This window comes from Molossus molossus, unplaced genomic scaffold (assembly GCF_014108415.1).
Source record: "Molossus molossus isolate mMolMol1 unplaced genomic scaffold, mMolMol1.p scaffold_m16_p_7, whole genome shotgun sequence".
Taxonomy (NCBI): domain Eukaryota; kingdom Metazoa; phylum Chordata; class Mammalia; order Chiroptera; family Molossidae; genus Molossus; species Molossus molossus.
The window spans coordinates 48228179-48254346 of record NW_023425401.1 but is presented as its reverse complement, the minus strand read 5'-3'; the positions used below and the strand labels follow the sequence as shown (position 1 = coordinate 48254346).

General features: G+C 32.4%; 1 protein-coding gene across 3 annotated transcripts in view; it reads left to right on the top strand.

Annotated features, from left to right (window-relative positions):
- Positions 1–25839, top strand: part of HGF (hepatocyte growth factor) — a 69927-nt gene extending 44088 nt beyond the window's left edge. For all 3 annotated transcript variants that reach the window (XM_036247274.1, XM_036247275.1, XM_036247273.1), the window contains 10 exons: positions 493–620; positions 6578–6680; positions 10917–11050; positions 16014–16052; positions 17637–17733; positions 20227–20301; positions 21413–21559; positions 22067–22173; positions 22315–22460; positions 25635–25839. In XM_036247274.1, coding sequence (XP_036103167.1) covers positions 493–620; positions 6578–6680; positions 10917–11050; positions 16014–16052; positions 17637–17733; positions 20227–20301; positions 21413–21559; positions 22067–22173; positions 22315–22460; positions 25635–25811 — 1153 coding nt within the window. In that variant the 3' untranslated portion in view covers positions 25812–25839. The remainder of the gene's footprint in view (positions 1–492; positions 621–6577; positions 6681–10916; positions 11051–16013; positions 16053–17636; positions 17734–20226; positions 20302–21412; positions 21560–22066; positions 22174–22314; positions 22461–25634) is intronic.
- The last annotated feature ends 329 nt before the right edge of the window (positions 25840–26168 follow it).

Below are 26168 nucleotides of genomic sequence, written 5' to 3'. Positions count from 1 at the left end.
GAAATATTTATGATGTTTTTGTGGCAAATGTTTGAATAGGTGAAACTTTCATTTTAAATGAGAGTAGTTAATGACTATTCATAATAGCCTTTATTCTGCAGAGAGATACATGTTGTTTCTACATTATATATGAGCCATAAAAACATAATAAATTACAGGTTAGTTTTTCAAATGTGTGACAGTTGAGAGACCAAGTATTGAGAATGAGTGAGAAGAATGAGGTGGTACTAGTTCTCTCTTTCCGGAAGGAGCGCTGTGTGTTTGGATCTCCAGGTGCAAGGGAACGAACACCATCTGACAGCATGTTTTCAGTAATGGGGGCAGTGTCAGCTGTTATACTGAATTCTAAATTGTTCTAACTGTCCTAAAACTGAAACTCAGGACTCTAATTTTATAGAATGCACACATTCTGGGGTTCTAAACATGTACTGGTGCTGAGTCCATCAATGTAAGAACTCAGGCAATTTACATTAACATGCTTATTCTCAATAGGGACCTAAGAGAAAATTATTGCCGAAATCCAGATGGGGCTGAGTCACCCTGGTGTTTTACCACTGATCCAAACATCCGAGTTGGCTACTGCTCCCAAATTCCAAAATGTGACGTGTCAAGTGGACAAGGTAATAGTTGACATTTTGCAATGTGGGCATGATTAAATTCAGGGGAAATGCCTAAAGGGATTTCACAGTTTACAGCAGAAGGCCTACTTATGGTACTGCTTTTGCTGGATAGCAAACAAAGTCACCAAGTCTAAAGTTGTTATTTTTTTCATATTCATTTGCTCAACTTTTATTTATTTGCTTGTATACCAGTGCCAGACACAGTTCTAAGCACTGGGGATATACCAGGAAACAACAAAATTCTGTTAGTCCATGGAACTAATTTCTAGTAAACAGAAAATAAGCAAAAAAAAAAAAAAAAAAGGCAGAGACAGTAACTCGTTTGTGGTAAGTGCCAGAGAGAAAAGTGTCCCAGTTCGATGAGAAGGGTTTTGCTACTTCATACTTTCATTGTTTGGGAAGATCTTACATATTAAGGTAACATTTAAGGAGACTCGAAAAAAGTGAGCGAGCAGCATGTCCATATGCATATATTTGTACAGAGCATTCTACGTAGAGAGAATCTGCAGTTGAAAATGGCATGACATGGGAGAGTGCTTGAAACGTTTAAAGGAAGGAAAAGGATGGAAAGAGCTCTGGTACACTGTGGCTGGTACAGACTGAGCAAGACAGAGAGTAGCAGGAGATGAGGTTACAGAGCAACTGGGCCGAAACTACAGAGGCTTTGTAGGCACTAGGAGGATTTACACTTTTATTCTGAAAGAGAAGGAACTCTGTTGTCGAGTTCTGAGAACAGAAATGAAATGACCTGTCTGACTTAAATTTTAACTGGATGACTTTGGCTGCATTTTGGAAAATAGCCAGGACTTCTGACAAGGGCCAAAACAGGGGAATCAATTGAGTGATTGTTTCAGGAATTCAGGCAGGAGATGAGAGTGATGTGGACCTAGGTATTAGGAGTGGAGATAGTGTGTATCGGTGGGGTTCGGGATAAATCACCACTGTACTTGGAAACATAGATGCCATTGAAGATTATTGTTTCAGGGAGCAGTAGTAGAGAAAAGTCATATTGAAATAAGTTTTAAAAAGAAATTATTTGTCAAAGATTAATAATGTTGGATTCTGGAAATTTATGGGTATACAATGACTTGAGAGTTACAATTTTCAAATAATCATTTTTTCACATAAATTATATTATGATGGTCATGGTCAGTCCTAAATCATCCTAAAAAGTCCAAACCAAATTTAAAGCTTCATTTCATAGATTTATTGCCTTAAACATATTCATCCATCCTTTAACTTCTTTCTCAGTGACATTTCATGAACAACTCTGAACACAGTTATAGAGAAAAGAAGGGATAAGTCCCTCTTTAGTCAATTTTACTGTTCTTTGGCAGATTTTAAAGGTCATTTAGAAATAAAGTTAAAACCAATGATGAAGGGAGTTTCGGTACCAGCTGGATGTTGTGTTCCTGTCTTGTTCATTTAAACTACTACGAATAATTTGCGATAATGGAGACAAATGAGAATAATTGCTTTATAAGCTTCTGGTGTATATTAAGATCTTTTATGCACGGTACATATATATTACTTATCAAAAGATTGGGTAATATAAAATGAGAGTTTTGGATTTTAGAAGTTAAGTAGATGTTTCTGCTTATTTAATAAATGTACACATTAATAGACAAAAAAAGTTAGTTTTATGGAATTTAAATAACTTGCCTAAATACTCAAATTAACACAGCTAGGATTAAATATAAATCTCCTTAAAATAATCTTTCCATTACTCCATGCTTTCTCTTTTCTATTATGACTTTAGTAATATATTGCATTATTTTTTTAAATTATGTGTTGTTCCTGATACATTGCAACAAAGTGCAGGCTCTGTGGGGTAATTTAAAAATGAAGAAGTCCTACTTAAGAGACACAGCTAATTCAACATACAGATGTAATATTTAACAATGTAATGCTATTGTTTGATATTGCCAAGCTAATCAATCATATGCAGTGTTATATAGGCGATAATATATGTGCATTTGCACGAGCACACACACGGATGATTTAACAGAAAACGTAAATTTCACATATAGATTGATTAGTTAAAACCTTTTTCTCAAATCTTGTAATATCTGAATTAGCATATGTATAAATGCTCTTCTAATTGAATATTGTTTATAAAATAAAAACTGAAGTTGCAGAATTTCTTTAAAATGCTAATAAAACACAATTTATTAGATTATATGCGGTACACTTAAGACAATAAAAAGAAGACAGCTCACAGCTTTAAATATTGACATTGATATAAATAATGAAGGCAAGTCAAATTTCTAACTCAAAGAATTGGGGATAAAATAAATAAAAAACAATATAAGAAAGAAAAAAAGAAGATAAAAGCAGACATTATTAAGGCAGATAAAGAAAAAGAGAACTAATGACTAAAGCAAACTGATGGTTCTTTGAAAAAATTAATAAAATAGACACCACCAGCTGTCTCAAGAAAGAAACAAATATATATATATTTATTTTTTTTAACTATAAAATATAATTATTTTAAATATATAATATATGTTATATATATTATGCAACTATAAAATATAATTATCAAGAGATAACAATTGACACAGGAAAATTAGAAAACAAAAGATTATTTGATACAACCACAAAGTCAAGAAGACTTTGATGACGAAATGGGTAATTTATTAGGAAAATTCACGTTATTTGAATTGTCCCTGGTAGAGAAAGAAAACTTACATAGACTAATTCCTATATGGACATTTATTAATGAACAATTACAGCAAAAATACATGATGCCTAGATAAATTTACAGATGAGATATTCTGAATACTATATAAATTGCCCTGTAGCTTAAAAATATAGTAAATCTTCCAAATTATTTTTATGATAGAACTATAATATTGATAATTAAACATGGTAAAGCTTGGCTGGTGTTGCTCAGTGGTTGAGCATCAACCCATGCACCAAGAGGTCACCAGTTTGATTTCTGGTCAGGGCACATGTGTGGGGCATGCTGGAGGCAGCCAATCAGTGTTCTCTCTCATCAATGTTTCTATCTTTCTCTCCCTCTCTGAAATCAATAAAGAAAAAAAAAAACATGGTAATGATAGCACAAGTATAGTCTTATTTCATTTGTGAATATTAATATACAGATCCTAAATGAAATTTGAGTGAATAGTCTAATAAAGAAACCACCACTTAATGGGGAAACGTTAGAGGCATTCTTAATAAGGTTAAAAATACAAGCAAACAGGAATGTCTACTATATCCTTTTCTAATATAAGTTACCGTATTTTTCTTTAACATTCTATTGGAGATATTACTTTATACAATTAGATATCAATTGGGTGAAAAAGCAAAAGACCTATCTTTATGCAAAACAAATGATATAAAGGTAATTACTTGGAAAATTGAATTTAAATAATAAAGAAGTATCCTGCCCTGGTTGAGTTGCCCAGTTGATCAGAGGGTTCAATTCCCAGTTAAGGCGCACATCTAGGTTTCAAGTTCAAGTCCTGGTTGGGGTGCCTATGGGAGACAACCAGTGGATGTTTCTCTCTCACATCAATGTTGTTCTCTCTCTCTCCACTCCTCTCTCTAAAAACAGTCAGTAAAAAACATATGCTTGAATGAGGATTAAATTTTTTTTTTTACTAAGTAGCAGGATATACAATTAATATGCAAATATCAGTAGTATTAGATATGAGTCTGATGATCTAATTAATAGAAAACTACATCTATACTAGCAACAAAACTGATAGAAACTTAGGAATATACTTAGAAATGTGCAAAATATATGTAATAAAATATTAAATCACTCTTGAAAGCCATAAATTGTAACATGTAGAAAAATATTTCTTGACCTTACTCTAATGTCATAAATACATAAATTATGCATAGGCTAATTATAAATTTAATGATATTAATAAGTAGATCAGCAAGTCTTTTTAAATACCAAGCAAATTAATTATAATGTTCTGGAAGAATAAATAACAAACATGGTAAAATACTATGAGATTGCAAAAAGTATGATAAAGCTCTGCTGAACTAATATGAAGTGATTTTTTAAAGTGTAATGTTAATTTAATTTAATTTTTATTTATTTATTTATTTATTTATTTATTTATTTTGGTACATGCCCCTAGCGGGAACTGAACCCGGGACTCTATGGTCCGCAGGCCGACGCTCCAACCACTGAGCCAAACCGGCCAGGGCTATATTGTTAATTTTAAAATAAGTAAGACACCCGGCTGCTGTGGCTGAGTGGATTGAGTGTCATCCCATGGACTGAGGGGTCCTGATTCAATCCCTGGTCAGAGCATATGCCTGGGTTGCAGGTTCCATCCCCAGTAGGGGGTGTGCAGGAGGCAGCCGGTTGATATTTCTCTCACTTCGATGTTTCTATCTCTTGCTCCCTTCTTCTCTCTCTCAAAAATCAGTAAAAACATATTTAAAAAAAAACCACTCAAGTATATATTTGGTATTTTTTTATTAATAAAGGGATTTACTACTAATAATAAATAAGGGACATAATATATATAATATATACAAATAACTTGTATAGTTATAGTATATATGTATATACGTGTGTATATTGTTTTTACTATGTTAATTGATTCCTGAATGAATTATTAAATTATTTATTTAAAATTTTTATTAAGATTTGCACCTATTATTTATTATAATTACAGAGCAGAATTAAAACCAATGATAATATACTATGGTTTACAAAGCTTAATAGTCAAATCTACAGTTCTTAGTCATACAAAACTTAGGACTGTTTCACAGATAGTCACTTTTTAGTTATGTGTTATTACTTAAAAATATGGAGTAGTGTTTCTTTTCAAATGTAGAAGTGTAACTTGCATATTTGGAAGAAGTTGAATTCTTTTTATGATTTTTAAAACTAAAATATAAACATATATCAATGCGTAATAGAGCACAAATTGCTCAACTAAAAAAAAGGTAAAAAATAAAAATACGTGGGACATGATGAAAGATATAGGAGCCAGTTTAAAGTCACTTCTATTGGCTAAATTTGGAACAATTTGAGCATCAAAATGAACAATAGGAATATGTTACATATCCCATTGAATAAGAAAAGTCACGAGTCCACATTTGTATCACTCCTTCCATAGCAGTAGTATTGCTACCACTACCACTGCTATTGCTGGTAGTAGTAATACCTAAATAGAAGAAGCCGGAAGAAGGAAATACTCATTTACAAGAAGAATGACAACTAATAAATAAAGAAGTATAGGAATTTTTAAAAAATAACCATTTTATTATCAGCATAGACTAATACATGCAAAATAAACCAAAGTATGCCTAAGCCATTTTATGACTATTGTTTGACAATAGAATGTTTACTCAGTCTCAGAGGCCTCAATGTTGTAGTTACACAAAAAGAGAAGTTTTTCTTTTACACCACGTAACCAAATTATTAAACTCGCTACCCATAATGAAAAATACTGACATTATGTGTCACATGACAGAGCTCTGAAAAGAACAAAATATCATCCACACAATATGCCTGTCTTTAACTTCATTTTATTCATGAGAAAATGAAAGGATGAAATTAAAGAACATTTGCAAAACATCTGGCTCGGGTGACTCAGAATGTCAATTTCATGAAAGATAAATTCAAAACACAACAAATGTGATGAGTACATGAGTGTTCATTATGTCATTCTTTTCTGTGGAGTAAAATTTTTCAGAAGAAAATGTGGAGAAATATAAATGTCAATCTAAATAAAATGTCTCACCTTAAGTGTCCTTAAAAGCCACCCATTTAATTTTTTATTTGATTTTTAAAAGTGTGTAATTTGCATCATAAAATCTCATTTTAATGAAAAAAATTGGCAGAAAATAAAATATTTTAATTTGTACAGATTTCAGAGAGATATTTTTATGAATTTATATGCTTGTAAAAAATGTTTTTGTTCTATCTATATTCCCTAATATTGACCAGTTTTTTTATATATATATATATTTATGTTTAGATTGTTATCGTGGAAATGGCAAAAATTATATGGGCAGTTTATCCAAAACACGATCTGGGCTAACATGTTCAATGTGGGACAAGAACATGGAAGACTTACACCGGTGTGTACATTTCTTTCTTTCAATATATAGTATGTAGTGATAACAATAAATAGGTATATTCAGGTATGCACATTGCTATTTGTTTCTATTATTTATATATCATAATAAGCAAACAAAAATATTAGTTTGCTTGTTCATGAAACTCAATTTAATATTTTATCTCTAAGTATCAAATGTGTAAATAAGAAATTCAAACCAGTACATCTTTATTGAGCATTTACTATATGTTTTACTCTGTGATGGGGGCCATAGGGAACATTACCAAAAAGGGAGCATGCATTTTGGCTCCTTCTTTAAGGAGGATGTGGTCATATTGAGAATATAATTTATATAACTTGATAAGACAGTGTATAATTAAGTGACAAATCTCATGTTTAATGCAGTACATTCTATTATTATATTCTCATAATTAATTATAATATTTGTAAAAATTCAATGTTATCATTTTCATAAGCATACATACCTTAATATCTAATTAACTACTAAACACTTAGAAAGATAAGTTTCTTTGTGTAGTCTTATTTTGACATGTAAAGTTTTTCTATAATGAAAGGAATTGATGTAATTGAAAAAATACTATATATTTTATAGAAATAGAGATGTTGAGATTGGACATATTCACAGAAAAAACAAGTTATCTTCCACTGAACCTTAACAGTAGTGCTAGTGTGCTTGAAATACAAAAGAAGTATGAGACATAGTTCTGATATAAAATTGATTTTTAATAACTATCCCAGAATATATGCACTAGAATAAAAGATAAAAAGGTTAGTGTCACTTAATCCAGCATATGGTTGCTTCATATGAGTTATTATCACATTTGACCATTATAATCATATATGGACGGTATGTCACGTGTACAAAGTGTAGGACTCAGAGTAGTTATCATTTTGCTCCCAGTCCCATTTCAACTTTAAAGCCTTTATTCTCTTTCAAAATGTACTCGCTAGTGGATGATATTGTTTCAATTAATTTATTTCACAGATAGTGATAAAGTAGTGCTCTCTTAACATAAATATACAATTTATATATGTAGGCTGCACATTTACTTTTAACTTTTCTATTAACCATTTAAAGAAGTAAAAATAAACAGACAAAATTGTTTTTATAAATATATTTTTATTATTAAATATTTCTTGTTTTTTCATTTTAATATGTATTCAATATAAAATTATTAATGAGATCTTTTATAGTTTTTATATAATAGCTTCAAAATCTGGTGTATATTTATAATTATAGCACTGTTCAATTTGGACTAGCCACAGACCGATTTCTCAGTAGCCACGTGTAGCTAGTAGCAACTGTATTGGGCACAGTAGCTCTAGGACTTCGAGTATAAGCAGAATTCTGTCCTCATAGGTCCTACATTCTAGTATGTAATGGCAGAAAACAGCAAATGCCAATACCATATTGTAAAATCATGAAAATAGCATATTTTATGCTGTGGGAATGCATAGAAGTGCTGCCCAAACCTTTGATGGTCAGGAAAACTTCCTAATGGAAGGAACATTCACTGAGACATATGTGATAAGTAGAATTTGGTAAAAAGAAATATGGGAGAAAGGGTATCAAGCAGAAGATACAGCTTGTGCAAAAGACTAAAGATTCAAGTGTTTGTAAGTCACTTGGGCTGTTTCCAGATCTGTGGTTGTTGTAAATTGCTGCTATGAACATAGGAACACATATTCTGTCTGATTGGTATTTCAGGATTCTTAGGACATATTCCCAGAAGTAGGATTACTGGGTCAAATGGCAGTTCCATTTTTAATTTTTTGCGGAAACTTCCTATTGTTTTCCGTAGTGGCTGCACCAGTCTGCACTCCCACCAGCAGTGTACTAGGGCCCCCTTCTCATCCTCGCCAGCACTTACCATTTGTTAATTTGTTCTGGCAGGTGTGAGGTGATACCTCATTGTTGTTTTAATGGGCATCTCTCTGATGATTAGTGACTTTGAGCATTTTTTCATGTGTCCTTGGCCATCTGTATGTTCTTAATTTGGTAGGGTTGAAACAATGTAATTTGACCAGCGTCCATAGACAAGGAATTCTCCAGTGTCAAGATGGTACAGAGCTCTGTAAGCTGTGTTAACAATTGCTGGCAAGGGTGTGGAGAAAAGGGGACTCTAGTACAGTGCTGGTGGGAATGCAGACTGGTGCAGCCACTATGGAAAACAATATGAGGTTTCCTCAAAAAATTAAAAATTGAACTGACATTCAACCCCGTGATCCTGCCTCTCAGGATATAGCCTAAGAAGCATGAAAAAAAAAACAGAAAAAAATATATGCACCCCTATGTTCATAGCAGCACTATGTACAATAGCTAAGGTCTGGAAACAGCCCAAATGTCCTTCAGTAGATGAGAGGCTAAAAAAACTGTGGTACATTTACACAATGGAATACTATACAGCTGTAAGAAAGAAAGATATCTTACCCTTTGGGACGCGACCTGGAGGGAACTGGAGAGTATTATGCTAAGTAAAATAAGCCTATTAAAGAAACACAAGTACCACATGATGTTACTTATTTATGGAATATCATGAACAAAATAAGCTGTTGATCAAAACAGATCCAGAGACATGGAAGTAGGGAGCAGACTGACAAACCTCAGAGGGAAGGAGTTGGGGGTTGGGAAGAGATAAACCAAAGAAGTTATATGCATATATGCATAACCAATGGACACAGACAGTAGTTTAGGGAAAGCAGGAGGGGGGTGGGAGTGGGAAGGAAGTGGTCGATGGGAGAAAAATGGGCACATCTGTAATACTTTCAATAATAACGATTAAAACTAATAATAATAATTTTTAAATCTGAAGGAAAAAAAAAGTTTGGATTTTATCCTAAGCATTAAAAGGATTCATTAAAGAATTTTAAGCAAGAATTACCACAATTAAAATTAAATGCTTATTTCAACACTGCTATTTTAAATACCATTTTTAAAAATATAGTGGGGTGGATCTAGCCCAAGTGATGGACCTGTGAGAGACAATTATACAACTTTGCCTTCAGTGATTTCTCATTAGAAGGTTGACATTTTTACGGTGGAAGTATTTACACCACAGAAATCAGCAGGAACGACATGTAAAAACTCCCCTCATATACACCTCAGAGTGCTGGTTGTTAAGTATTTAGTAGCATATCACTAGAAATATGTGACATGTTTATTTAGGTGTTGCAGTGGTTATAACTATTAATTCATTGAGTTTAGGTTTACCTTTGGAAATAGTTAAAAGTCATTTGGAAATAATTTGTAGGAAATTGTGAATGATTACATTGCATGGTAGCATTTGGGTTATATATGTAAATCATGTAGAATCTGGAAGGTAGTAAGTATTATATGTGTTTGCAGTTATTGCTCCCAAAAATAAACCAAAGTTTGAAAAGATAATCTAAGTTTCCATGTCCAAGTTCTTCCCGATTTTTTTAATGACATATGAATTACATTCAAACATGGTAGTAATTAATAATAAAAAACAAATCCAGTTAGATGTGTAGTTTTCATGACTTGGTTAGGAAGGCCATGTGGAATTTGACTTCACTAATGTTATTGAGGTAAATATAAAATATTGGTGTTTTATAAGCAGGCATGGTTTTACAAAATAATATGCAGTATTTTGCTTTTCTTTTGCAATACATTTAGTGAAGATGTAAAATATGAAAGCCCAAAATGTTACTCAGTTACCTGTCAAAAATCATATTTTATAACTCTATGACCAGTGATATTTTAGAATTTGACTATTTTATTAGCACATTATTATTAACTTTTCAAAGTTTCTTCTTGTGTGTTGGCTTAGTGATTTTGCAAGTGATGTTTCCTAGGTTTCTGAAACAAAATAAGTACTCTGCAATGGCTTATATATTATAATTATTTTATAATCTTGATCTTTGTCATCTGCTCATTTTTGGCAATGTTTCTCCATTTTTATGCACAGGTGTATTGTTACCTTGCCATGCAATTATTAAACAGAAGTAAAGTCACAAAATCTTTCATCACTTGAGCTATGCTGGTTATGCAGCCCTATTCCATATTCTCAAATTAAAGAATATGCTTCTAAATTGTAAGGACAACAAAATAAACCTCAAACTAAATAACCCAAATTTATACCAGTGGAAGCTTGTGCTGTATCTATGATGAAAGTTATATGCTAGGATTATATCTTCTTGGTGACATTTTTTTGTTTGTTTGTTTGTTTTTACAAAATGAGCAAATTGTGATGTTTAGAATTTGTTGTTTATTCAGGCATATCTTCTGGGAACCAGATGCTAGCAAGCTGAATAAGAATTATTGCCGGAATCCTGACGATGATGCCCATGGTCCCTGGTGTTACACAGGGAATCCTCTCATTCCTTGGGATTATTGCCCTATTTCTCGTTGTAAGTGCATTTGATTAACTTTTTCAGGTGAAATATTTGAAATATATTGCATCTTCTCTAAATTGATACCTTAATCAAAGGTGAACATAATACAGGAGGGATGCATTTGATCCTCTAATGAGGTGCACTCCCAAGACACACTCCTGCACGCACATCAGTGCTACCTTTGAAAGTAGCGGAGCTCTCAGGAAAGGCCCCAGACCACTATCATCTGATGAAGAGACCTTAGACAGTGGTGCTTCTGTCTCCTCAGTTCTTTAGTCCAAGACTATGAAGTCTAGAGCATTCCATCCACTCTTTGAGGCCAAGAAAATTTTGTTAAAAGAGCATTAGTGCATCAGGTAAAAGAAATATGTAAAATATAATGTCTGATATACTTCATATAAAAGATCTCCCATATATCAATAAGAAAAAGATAATTCAGGAGAAAAATAAAGAAAATAAATCCTCAAGAATAAATATAATTAATAAACAAATAAAAAGACATTAAAACTTAATAGTAAGAAAAATGAAATTACAAAAGCATAAGAAATTATTTCCACCTATCAGGTTGGCAAATAAGAAAATAATTGTTAATGCCCAGTATTAGTGAGATCTGGGTAATCAACTCTCTCAATTCTGCATTACTTTGTAAATTAGAAAGCTTATCTGGAAGTAATATGAAGAAATATATGAAGATGTTTCAGCCTCGATACTACCTACACTTTGTGCTAGAAAAATCTTGTGGGAGACCGTCTTGTGCATTGGAAGATGCTTAGTAGTATTTCCAGCCTCTGCGCACCATGTGCCAATTGTCCCACCAATACCTCCCGTCATTACAATCAAAAATATTTTCAGACATTGCCAAATGTCTCCTTGGTGGGGGAGGAGAATAACCCCCGTTGAGAACCACTGATATAGAGTAAGATACACTGAGAGGGCAATACATCCCCGATATGTTATTGAGTGAAAAAGCCTTATCATAAAACTTCACAGTAGCAACAAACCAATGTATTATACTACATATTTCACAGTTCTATTTATAGCAAACATCTTTCATCACCACTAAACAACCTTCTTGTTTAAAAAAGACATACTTTTATAAGTTTAGTAAGAGTCTATTTTAAGAATGTTTTGCTTGTGAGACAAACCAGTAGCAAGCACCTTGAAAATAACAACAAAAAAGCACCCTCTTTAAAATGAGGCATAAGATTGAAGAAATGTTTGCTTTAAAACATGAAATATAAACACAAGTCTATATTTTTCCTTAATATTTGTCAAATTAAAGAGATAATTTCTCACCTTAAGTGGGAATGCTAGTCATGTTTCATGAAATTGTAGCATAAAATGGCAAACTTTAAATATAATGTTAAATATATCTATAATTAATACTTGAAACTTCCCAACTTATTTTTAATAAAGAAATTCTCCATAATAGTAAACATCTTATATATTTGCAAAGAGATGCTATTTAGATGTAGCCAGTTTGGCTCGGCGGTTAGAGCCTTGGCCTGTGGATCAGAGAGTACTGGGTTCTGTTCCCACTAGGGGCATGTACGAAAAAAAAAGATAGTATTATTATTATTAGATTTTATTTCATTGGCTATAATTATAGCCTTTCAAATTAATTGGAATTTTGCTGGTGTTCTATTTTTCCCATCTTAGGCTTTGAATAGGTCTTGAAAACATTCTTCTATGGAAGACCTCTTTCAAGTTTTAACACTAAAATAAACAAGCAAACAATTACTTCTCTGGCACACAATTAAAAAAATGATTAAAGGATTATTTTCTCTAACTATTAGATTTACCTCATGGAAACTGTGAAGTTTCTGTGATGAGGAATAAAAAAGGCTAGTAGAATATCCAGTGATTCAGGAAGAAGGAAAAAAGTCAACGATCTGGCTTTCAAAACACATTCTACTGCTTTCCTACAGAATTGCAGATTTGTAAAAATCCCAGTAGCTTAATTTTAGTACGTAGAGTAAAATGCTCCCTTAGACTTTCAGATAACTGTGCTTTGGATTACAAACTTCACAGACTTGGGACTCTAATAATTTAGAAGTTTTAAAAGCATGTTTTCAACTAACATTTTCAAACTAAAAGTTGTAATGTGCTATTGAAAAACTTCAAGTGTTGCTATTATTTGATTAAATGCTATTGCAAATAACTCATTTTTATTTTAATGTATTCCGAACATTTATTTTAATAAATATTTTTGCACTATCATTTTTCTAACTAATATTTATAGCCAGGATTTATTTACATCTTACTACTGTTGAAAGGCTAACACAATTTATCTTTAGAGGACTTTAGGTCTTATTTATTTAACTACAGAGACTATATAAATCATTTTTGCATTACACATTTGTGTTACAAAACATATAAATGTTTTTATTATATTACTTTTAAAAAATGCTTACAAAATAATATTTAACATATATTTCCAAGATCAGCAAATATGCAAAATAAAACTGTAGAAATGTTTATAGATTTGTCTATACACATGCATATTCAATATAACTTAGAAAAATCTTAGGTTTTTACAACTGAAAGTGTAGTGGTTAAGAACTTTATCTCTGACTTCCTGGGTAAGAATTCTAACTCTATCGCTATAAGTGCCTTAGGCAAGTTATTTACATCTAAGTTTGTATTTCTGTATTCATTTATTAGCAATTTAAAATTGAGCTACTATTGTGTGCAGAGCCTTTTATAACATATTAATTATACAACAATAAAAACAATGTTTCTTACATTTACATAGTTTTCAGTGTAGAAAGGAGACATTTATGTAAATAATAGAAAGTATAATCATTTAATAAGTATATATTAACATTAACATAAATAATAAGGGTAGGAACAAAGATGTCTGAAGAAATACATGATGATCATAACGTTTTCAACTTGAGTCGAAAATTTAAGATTATATTAAAATATTTCTTTTGTGTTTATGTAACAGTTTGTGTTTGATTCCGAGGCCATATAAACACACACGTACACACACACACACATACACATGCACACATTTCCTACTCTTCCATAGATACTTCTATCATTGACATGTTTTCCTTCTTCAAAATATAAGTTGAATCAATACAAAATAATATTTGTGTCAGATTTGAGTACTGCGGTGGAGATAGTGGGGAAAGAGTAGAAGAGGAAAACTGAGAATAGTATTTGATGGTAAAATGGAAACGGCCTAGAGAGCAGTTTTTTTAAGGTTTTGCTTAAAGTGTATAACAGAAGACCTTGAAATGCTTTTTAAAAATTTATAATCTAGCCTTCAATCCAGAATTTCCAAAAGTCTAATTTTAAGTGGTATTTCAGCTTATTCTAAAGTGTGAGAAATATTGGCTTAGAGGAAACTATATATGTATATATATTATTGGTGATTAATTGATAATATTAATAACTATGAAATCGCACAATTTATCTACAAGTGTTTAAAATTTGAATATTTGCGTAAGGTACCATAATGAACTAAATACCATGTTGTTCCATTAATTTGATACTTAGAAAACTTGATATGCAATTAAGGATAGACTAAATAGTTTACCAGTGGTTCTCAATCTGTGGGTTGCGACCCTTTGGGGGTCGAATGATCCTTTCACAGGGGTTACCTAAGACATAACAGTAGCAAAATTACAGTTATGAAGTAGCAACGAAAATAATTTTATGGTTGAGGGTCACCACAACATGAGGAACCGTATTAAAGGGTCGTGGCATTAGGAAGCTTGGGAACCACTGGACTTGAGTCTTTCTCATCAAGACAACATAAAAAAAATATATAGTTTTTTATATTAGAATTTTTAAGTAATTGATTTGAGTGGAAAAACCAATATCCTTGATGTTTTAATGACCCACAGTCAGCATCAATCCTTATTTGTACTATAAACTAAAACTTTCACCTCAGCTGACTCTAAGACAAAACCCTCCCCCAAGATAAGCTAAAGGGAAAGCGAAATGATGAAATTTATGTTTGCCTTTACCCTTATTCATTTAAAATACCTAGACTTAGTAAATGAGCTTAAGTAAAACTCTTTAGCATGTATTAATTCTATCAAGATTCTCCATAAATAACATTCAAATTTGCATCTATTACAAAGAAATCCATATGTCATTCTTTTGTTGCTGGTTTATTTGAGCTCAGAGCATTTCCAGGGATTAGCAACCAGCTGGGTCTAAACATTTCCTGAGTAAACTCAATGCCATCAATTCTGAATAGCCAGACATTAAACTCCAAGAAATGTCTTGTGCCTCATTCATTACTGCATAAGTACTCTCAAATCTTACACCTTCCAAACCATTATCTTTGTAGCGATTAAGCCCCAGAAGGGAGGTTATGAAAAAAAGACTAAGTTATGAGGTTTTAGTTAGAATTAACTTCCAGTTTCTAGTTTTTTTGTTTTTTTCATATATTTTTTTTTACTACTGTCTAGAAAAACCAATCTTTAAAATATTATACTCTGTTATCCTTTTATCCCAATTGACTATGTTGATTTCTATCTTCTGGAATTCTTAAAGTTTTCAGAAGCATATGAAGTTTCAATTATCATCAACCATATTCTTAAAAAAGTAATTTTCAGAAAAATATAAAAGGGCCAAACTACAATAAAAACATAGTTTATCTATATGAATGGACCAAGCAAGCAATGACAAGTATTAGTGCTATTCAGTGAAGTGGTCCCTGTGTACAGTGTTGGGAATCTTGGTAGCACGGGACAGCTCCTTGATGGCAGTAGAGAGCCTCCATAGCCATAAAGAGGGCTTTCCTCACATCACCCACTCCCAGCGGGCACATACCTTCCATATTGTCCAGTAAAAGTGACACATACTCAAAAGAGTACTACTACACTTTATATTTGAATAAAATATAAAAAATTTTAGTAAACTATTCAATCCATGGATATTTGAATTTCAGTATAAAGCTTTGGTTCTATATAACAAATGTGTATGTATATATCTATTTATATACTTATTTTTACAGGTGAAGGTGATACCACACCTACAATAGTCAACTTAGACCGTAAGTAATATTTGGCATATTTGAGTCTCTGCGTATCAGAAATGATGTCATTATTTTCTTCATAGAAAAATATCTCATCACTATATTAACTTCCATTATAAAAATAAGTTTATTTATTTTTACTTAAAATGTTTTTTTGTTTTGTTTTGTTTTGTTTCTCTTTATTGATTTTAGAGAGAGGAAGGGAGTGGGAGAGAGAGATAGAAACATCGATGAGAGAGAACATCAACAGGCCACCTCCTGCATGCCCCCCACTGGGAATTTGGCCCACAACCTGGGCATGTGCCCTGACTGTGGATTCAAATGGTGACCTCTTGGTGTATGGGTCGAAGGTCAACCACTGAGCCACACCAGCCGGGCACTTAAAATGTTTTTGATGTGCGTAAGTAATGGGGTTACAAAGGTAACTTCATAGTAAATATCAAAATCCAATTCTGCATCAGAAATTGTAAGATGTTGTATTTAACTTTGAAAAAGTATTTATATTGCTTTTAATTCTGGATAAACTGTATATATAAACCTTCATCCTCCTTGTAAGTTAAATAAAGGTGCAAACCTCAGAAGGAATGAAACCAAAGGTCTGGAAACGTATGCACTGTCTCTATCTCACTATCTTTAAGCTCCTCCCAAGCTCTACTAGGCAGAATTGACACAGCCTGAGAGGTTCAGTTAATCCTCAATTTATGAAAGTCTGTTGAGTGCTACTTGTTTTTAATTTTCACATATTTCTTGGTCTAAAGGAAGTCACAAAAGTATTTTTGACTGAAGAGGCCACCTGCTTTGTCCCAGGCTTAAAAAGCTTTTGGAAATCATTTTTAAGATCATGAACAGTAGTGGACAGGATAAGGCAAGGAACACAGAGGAGGGTCAGGAAGAAGTTTACTTCAGAAAATTCTGTCTTGCGTCATTTGGATATAATGATTTGAGCATAATAATTATGTCATTTGGGTGCAGTTTCAATAAGTAGAAGGCTGGCAACCTGTTTCAAAATCGCTCTCCATTCTCACTTTACAATTTCAGAAGTAATAAATCCAATATAGTTTTTTGTTTGTTTGTTTCTCTCAGGCTATTGATTTCCATTGTCATTTAGAAATTACCACTATAAATGACATTGTTTCATTTTATGTTGAGGTTGGTTAGGGCAGTCATGCTGTTGACCTTGAGTTGATTAGTTTTTCAATGTTACTCATCTGCTAAGATGAGGACAGCAAACATTTTGGGCCTGATTTGGCACTGTAGTCATAATACATTTTCCCCAAAAATGTTCTTCTGACAGAATTACAGTAGTTACATTTGTCCAGTTACCATTACATTTAAACAAGCTGAGAGGCAGAGTATTTAATAATGTTTTGTCAAAATGTTAAGGGGAAGAGGGTGGGGGGACCAGGTAAAGAAGGTGAAGGAAATAGCTAAAGAACATATATGCATACCCCATGGACATGGACAATACTTTGGTCAAGGCCAAGGAAGGTGGAGTGGAGGAGGGTAGACGTGGGCAAAGTGAAGTGGAGGGGGATTCCTGCAATAATGTTAATATTAAAAAAAGTTTTAATAAAAATATGTTATATTTGGTCCTCTTTGTAGATCCTGTAATATCTTGTGCCAAAACAAAACAATTGCGAGTTGTAAATGGAATTCCAACGCGAACAAATGTAGGATGGATGGCTAGTTTGAAATACAGGTAATTACTAATAGACACGAATCATATGTATTTGGTTTATTTGCAAAAGGTGTATGCCCAGTGGAACAGCCCTATATGATCATGCAGGTTGTGCCCTCCATGTGGGCACCCATACGAGGGGGGCACAAAGGGGGATTGATAACATTTGGCTTGCCAAACAGCCCGAGATTTTGCCATTTGTGCCTCCTCAGATAGTACCTTTTTAAATGCTCACAAAGGTCCCATATATGTTGGCATTGTCCCTAATTACAAGTGACAATTCAGTTCTGATTAAGGAAAAGACAACTACACAGAGAACTTATTTATACTTTGATATCACCAAACTAGTTATAATGCCTATGTTTTTAATTTCCTAATCAAGAATATTTTGACTTTATTTTCTAACATGCTTGTTCATAATTTTATCAGGAATTTTATATTTGTTTAAAATGTTTGATTTTTCCTTGTCACACTAATGAAATGGTCATAATTTTAAATTCTAGAATATTTTACTATTAAGAAAAATATTAACAAACAACAGTGATGGTTGACTAATTCTACTATTGTAATATTTAGCATAGATAAAAAAATCTTGACATGTCTATTTCTCAGTGCTCTTAAAAATGAATTTCATCTTCTATGTAAAATCACTTTACAAAATATACTGTTATACAAAAATTAAGTTTAGTAATTCTGTTGTAAGAGTTTGATATTGAAAACGAGAATCAGTTTAAAATCTAATCTTAAAGCTTTCTATATACTACATATATTATACCATATGCTAATCAGAATGTTAAAATATTTTCGTTAATATCTATTTCTACTAGAACTTCATCACTCAATATACCCCAAAATGAACCTGAATTCTAACCACCTTTTCTCTTGTTTTTAAGACACCTTACGTTTCCCCTCCAAGCCTTTGTGCTCTTCTTCCTCCATATTTTGTTCTGGGAAAATCCTTCTCATTCTTCAAATGCCAACTTGAATATATCTTCTTTTGGGAAACCCTCTCTGTTACTTTAACTACAGATTCCTTGAGTAGAGAAAGAAAGTATATCTTTTACTACAATTAAATTACAGTGATATTCAAGTAGAATAGAGACAACTTGAAACTGAAGTTCTTTTATGAATAAGCCAGTTCTTAGCAAACAGAATATTTGATATATACCAGGTAGAAGAAGCCCTAAAGTTCTCTTTTAGCATGTCTTTCTTTCAAGAAGTAGATGATCAAATTTTATAAATATGTATGTTGATAATTGTAGTGTAGCTGTCCTAGGTGTGTAGTATTGAAATAGAGTTGTGAAACTCACCAGAATATTAAAGCTAATTGTGAAATATAAAGATTTAATGAAGGCTGTAAAATTTGGGGGGAGTGTTTCATTCTATTTATTATAGAAAGTATTTCAAGAATTCACATTTCTAAATTAATTAGTGATGTTTTGCAAATCCCATAACTCCAGAAAGAAAAAAAAAATATGTGTACATCTGAATTTATTATCACCAGTAAAATATACAAGGATACTCTTTTGGAAGTTTCCATGGTGAAGCAGGTGAAACTGTTTTTCATTAAATCAGAGGACTATAAACTTTTAGGAAAAAAATATTTTTCTTTTAAATCCAAGTTCTTAGTAACAACAGCTGTTTAGTTATTCTCCCAAAACACATACTGAGAGGAACAGAAATTAAAACTCGATATATATGCTTATCCTCCTGTGTGGTACAGGCCATAAATAACCGTGGTTTTAGTCTGGGAATCTTCTTCTATTACCCTCTCAAGCACTGAACATCTGTACACTTTGGAAATGTAAATTGTGAAAAGTTGTACTTTTTTTTCTTCTCTGCCAAAAATAATGGATTTACAGATTTTGTTTATCATAAAATAAATGTACTACTATTGATTATTCTCCAAAAAATCTTATAATTTCTTAGATGATATGTCTTACATAACTATTTTAATTTTATAAATGAAATGATATATTGCTGGTCTTAAGCTGAACAAACACATGTACTCAAACCCATTTATATTCTAAGTTAACATATTAGCACTAATGAAAGAAAAGTGTACAGATTTAATATATTGCTACCACCATGTGTTTTTAGAGTTCAAATGAAAACTTAAATTTTCATTTTTCATTAATCAAGCACTGAATAGGTCTACGTTGTTTTGTTTTCCATACTTTTGTTCATTCTAATGAATCCTGTATTTGTAGCAAATACTTTCTCTCACACGGAATGAATCTTGGTATGCAGTGACAGGGTTCCTTATGAAAAATCAAAAAACAAAGTTGATTTTATAAAATAGTAATCACATCATGGAAAAAAGTGCTAATGCTACAATTACCAAATATCATCTATATGAGAAAAGGATTAGTCATTTTACTCTAGTTGGGTTAATTTCTACATTTTCCTCTCAAATGCATTTATCTTTAACAAATGTAGCCATAGGTTTTGCATTAATTGGCAGCCAACCTTCCTGCACAGATGTTACTTGTTTCTCTTTCCTCTTTCTCACAGAAATAAACATATCTGCGGAGGATCATTGATAAAGGAAAGTTGGATTCTCACTGCAAGACAGTGTTTCCCTTCTCGGTAAAGTGTTTCTGAAACCAATTATTTGTTTTGAGCATTTAAAAATATTTATGGCTTCCACAGCTTATAGGCTTAGTATGTGTATTCATTTAACAGAGATACACCAACATGGGGTGAACAAACAAAATTTTAGATTTAGCTAACAAAACTTTCTTTGACTAAATTGATAGTTATTACGGGTACTACTTCTGTTCACCTCTTTCCACAATTGGTATTACTCTCACTCGGAAGAAAAACTTTCTAGAATAATGTAAATAATTTAACTCCACCCTTTGCATTCTGTATTTCTAGATAGAAATTATTTTTCTCTTTTTATTATCAAATTTATTGGGGTGACAGTAAATTATCAAAAACTTTCTCTCAATCCTCATTTCTGCTTTCTTATGTAGAACCAGCCTCAGGATAATCCTGGGCATAATTTTCAATGAAAATTAGCTTCAGGGAAAGATGTGGAGACAGCATTTGTAAGCTCACTTCCTGATTCTCATCAAGGTCATTCTGATTTTATTCGTATAAATCCTCAACCTCCAGCCCTGGCCGGTTTGGCTTAGTGGTTAGAGCGTCGGCCTGTGGTCCAGAGAGACCTGGGTTCAGTTCCCACTAAGGGCATGTACCTTTGTTGCAGTTTGTCCCCAGTTGTGCGGATGGCAACCACTCGATGTGTCCCTTTCACGTAGATGTTTCTCTCTCTCTCTTCCTCTCACTCCGTCCCGCTCTATTAGAATAAAAAATGGAAAAATGTCCTTGGGTGAGGATAAAATAAATAAATAAATCCTCAACCTCCAGTAAGAAACCAAACATATACACAGCTGAGATTAAAAGGAAACTTTGTGGTGCAATTATAATTCATGTAATATGCTTTATTCTCTCTAGCAAAGTAAGATAATTTTTTTTTAAACCAGCCATTGAGATTTTCAGTTTATAAATTCTTCTGCTTGTATGTGCTGTAGCAGTCAGAATTTTGCATAACAAATGTGTTGCTCTTTATTGTACTTTTAATCAGATTTTAAACTTAGGTGATTTTTCTGTCCTGATATGCCAAAATAACAATATGTATGAGTAATATTATGCAATTTAAAATTATATCTTACATTTTGATTTTTTTACTTAGAAATAAAGACTTGAAAGACTATGAAGTTTGGCTGGGGATTCACGATGTCCATGGGAGAGGAGACGAGAAGCGCAAACAGGTTCTCAATGTTTCCCAGGTGGTATACGGGCCTGAAGGGTCCGATCTGGTATTGCTGAAGCTTGCTAGGTTCGTTCCTTTAGAAGGTTTTGTATTTTTAACCTAGACTGGAATTGTTGAAGCTCTTTTCACTATGTGGTTATTCATTCTCTTTCAGATAGATTTATTGTAAAAAACACATGTCACTTTTTGTGTGTGTGTGTGTGTGTGTGTGTGTGTACACACAGATGCATTTTCAAAATTTCAAAAATGAATAAGTGAAATTGGGCTAACAGTCTCATCCAAATCCTTTAAAACCAAAGCTTAGTAAATAATTAATTACTTGATAACAGGTAAAATATTGATTTAAAAAATAGCAGTGCCCATTTATTCTTAAATATTAGCAAATAACTCATTTCTCTACCACCTACCACAGAATTATACATTATATATTACACATTCCCTTTTTTGTTTTCATTTTTAAGAAATGTAACTTTTTATTCTCTCTAAATGTCATATTAAATATTAACACTTATTTCAATGTTAATTTTGTATTGAGTCCAAACAAGAGTACTACCATTATATTTTCTCTTTCAGACCTGCTGTCCTGGATAATTTTGTTAGTACAATTGATTTACCTAATTACGGATGCACAATTCCTGAAAAAACCACTTGCAGTGTTTACGGCTGGGGCTACACTGGATGTAAGTTACTTTAAAAAAGATATGGCAAGAAAAAACAAAAATAAGGAAATATTATATTTATTTATTTAAAAATTGTATTTGTTTCTTATTTTGTTCACCTTACTTGTGCTCATTTACTGCACATTTTTTGCATTATTCTAGTGATCAACTCTGATGGTCTGTTACGAGTAGCACACCTCTTTATTATGGGGAATGAGAAATGCAGCCAGTATCATCGAGGGAAGGTGACTCTGAATGAATCTGAAATATGTGCTGGAGCTGAAAATATTGGAGCAGGACCATGCGAGGTAAAAAGGGACCTTTTGTAATAAGGCATAGGTGATGAATAGCATCGTTTCTCATGTTTATTTTTTGTCTATTTTTTTTTCAAATGAAATTCATTGTACACCAACATGTTCCAAGAGAGAGGAATTGGGAAAGATAACCCTGTATTATCCTTGTACATTTTTTAAAACTAAACATTGAGACGATCCATGTTCTACTAGCAGTAAACTATGATGACATTTGTCTAAAAAAAACAACCAAAGAAACAAAAAGTCCCATGTAACTGATAGAGCCAGAACTCTAGAGGAAGCTGTTCTAATTAGATGTATCCAATAGAAATTTGATATAATAGCTTTCTAAACTTATCTATCTTCCCAAATTTTTCTTAAATGTACTATATTAATAATTTTATTAAGAAATACCTGCCTAGTTTTAAACTTTTAAATGTGTTTTTGATTAAGCCAGCATGTGTGTGTGTGTGTGCACCGTTTTAAAAAATTCTATTTTAAAAATACCAAGAGGTCAAAGTCTATGACTATGACTGTAAGAGCTTGGACATTATAATTTGTTAGGCAACTGTTCTTTCAACTTGGCGGTATTCCTATCCCTGTTTTACATAGACAAGCTGTTAAACTGTTATTTTAGATGTATTTTAAATGTAAGAGATACACTCTCCAAGCCTGGGAGCTGTAGGACTGTAGAATATTATGTGTAGCAAAGCATAGACTGAATTCAATAATAGTGAGATGTCTCTTGACATGTAGGAAATGCCTTAAGTACAGAGCATTAATGTGTATAGACATGCATGTGCTATATATGTATATATAACATATATATATACATATATATAAATATTGCTCTGAGATTTATTCTTGAAAAGAAAATGTTTACTAAGTTAAAAATATTTTAGAAGTGCTTAAAATAATATAGTTAGAAACAAATTATATGTTTATAACCATTTTTAAATTTGCTGTTTTTCCAGTAACTCAGTATTACTGTGTTCATTATAACAAGCTAAAATCTGCTGGGAGAATGAAACTTTCCTTCCTTCCTTCCTTCCTTCCTTCCTTCCTTCCTTCCTTCCTTCCTTCCTTCCTTCCTTCCTCCCCTCCCCTCCCCTCCCCTCCCCTCCCCTTCTCCCCTCCCCTCCCCTTCTCCCTTTCACTAAGAGCCCTGTGAGCATGAATTTTGAGCTAGACCTAATCTGTGACCGCTGAGGAAGCTATGCTCTTACCCCAGCTCTACTGCCATTACTAAAAATGCTTTGGCAATTGCTCTTCACAAATAGCCTATAATCTCATTGATCATCTATGTATTCTTTGATTCCTAACTTTAGCAATGAAGTTTTTATCACATTACCACATACTTGTTATTTTTTTTTTCATACGGACAAGATTTGAGTTCAAATTGATTCTACCACTTCTCAAAAATGCATTTATCCTCCAGAATGTATTTTTACATCAGTTATTTTTAAAACAGGGCAATAAATCACAGAAACTACTGAAATCTAGATACTTAAAAAAGAAATCTTCTAAATGTTTGTATAATAGCAATGACATCATAGTTAGTAAAAGTTTCTCAAAGTAAATTGCTTTGAAGAGATCATATCAGCAATTAACCACTGATTTTATTTTAAAATCAAATTTATTAACTCATGTGGCATAATTTATAGGAAGTCTCTTAGAATAAACTCTTTTTTCTTACTGTTTTATAGTCTACTTCATCCTTGCCTTGATTTTTCCCACAGAATATTGATAGCTCTCTTCTTTCCACTTCTATTTCAGAACTAAATTTTTATTTTTTAATTTTTTTTTCTTTATTGGTTTTAGAGAGAGAGGAAGGGAAAAGGAGAGAGTGAGAGAAACATCGATGAGAGAGAACATTGATTGGCTGCCTCCTGCATGCCCCGCACTGGGGATCAGGCCCACAACCTGGGCATGTGCCCTGACCGGAAATTGACCTTGAGACCTCTTGGTACATGGGTCAACGCTCAACCACTGAGCCACACCATCAGGGCTACAGAACTAAATTTTGATGAGATAGTTTTGTTTTATCCTATCACATCACTGTTGTGGGACAATTAAGATAGTCCCAAACCCTCTTCTTCATACCAGGATGCCAAAAGCTAGTTATCACAATCTTAGAAAGCTACACAGTGCATTAAAGTGATGCAACGCATTTGCAATGATTATATACAACAATATGTGTAAATACAGGGTGGGGCTAAAGTAGGTTTACAGTTGTGAGTGAGCAAAACAGTTTATTCTTATATCATTATTTATTAATTATATTAGGTTCCATCTGAACAATTGTAAACCTACTTTGCCCCATTCTCTCTCTCTATATATATAGATAAAAATATACACACAAAGCCATCTATTCATCTATCTATCACCTATCTATATCTGATGATACAACAGGGTAAATATAAAAAATGCCATAAAATCATTGGCTTCCTTCCACAATGGGGGGGGGGGTTATAAAGTATAAATATAACTATGTATATTAACTACTAATGACAGTGGTAAGTGCAAAAACATTCCTTCCTTATGCCTGGAAAAGCAATTTCTAAATAGTAAATAGAATTATTTTTATCAACTACATGTTTTTATTTCATTTGTTAAGATCATTTTAGAGGCAGGATTGGAGGAAAGAGGAAAAAAAGCTTTAAAAATGGAAAATTTAATCACTAAACGTATATGATTACAGGTGGATTTTTTGGGTACTTTTATTTTTCTACATTTTCCAAATGTTTTATGTTAAACAAACTTTGAGTATCAGAAGAAAATAAAAATAAATATAAAATCTGTCTTCTTAAATAGCTGTCAGTGGCTATGTGTTAGTATCCATTCAATGGCACTTTAAAAGATGAGTGAATATTTTGGAAAATATGTCATTTGTAAATGAATACTAAACATTATAGAACACTGTGAACTTTTGTACTTATCTCAGTCTTACTTGGTTATGTCAATAGAAAGATAACCAATGTCCTAATATGTAAATTTTATTTAAATTAGTTATTGTCTTCATACACATATATATGTATATATGTGTGTGTGTGTATATATATATATATATGTGTGTGTGTATATATATATACTGTTGAGATACAAATCTATATAGAAAATGTTGATAAATTATTTATTTTTATTCCTAAAATAATACTTTGTTGTTATTGTTCTATGCCTTCTTCCTAGGGGGATTATGGTGGCCCACTTGTTTGTGAACAACATAAAATGAGAATGGTTCTTGGTGTTATTGTTCCTGGTCGCGGATGTGCTATTGCAAATCGTCCAGGTATTTTTGTCCGAGTAGCATATTACGCAAAATGGATACATAAAATTATATTAACGTATAAAGTACCACAGTCTTAGCTGATGTAACCATGTCGAAGCTTCCATCAATACAACTTTTTTTCACATGAAGATTCAGAGAACATGGAATTAAAATGTCACTTAAAACAATCCTAAAACAACTACTTGAGTGTCCTATATGTTAGATACTCATTAATATTTATGGGTGTTTCTGTTGTTTTGTTTGTGTTATTTTGTAAATGTTGACATGAATTAAGGTACATGCAAGTGTAGAAACATATCTCCTGAAGATACTTGAATGGATTAAAAATGCAAGGGTATATTTGCTGGATGATAAAAGATTTAATGGAAGAATCAATTAATCTCTCTACGCTGCTTTCCAAGGTTAGTTTCTTAATAATGAATAAACCATAACTT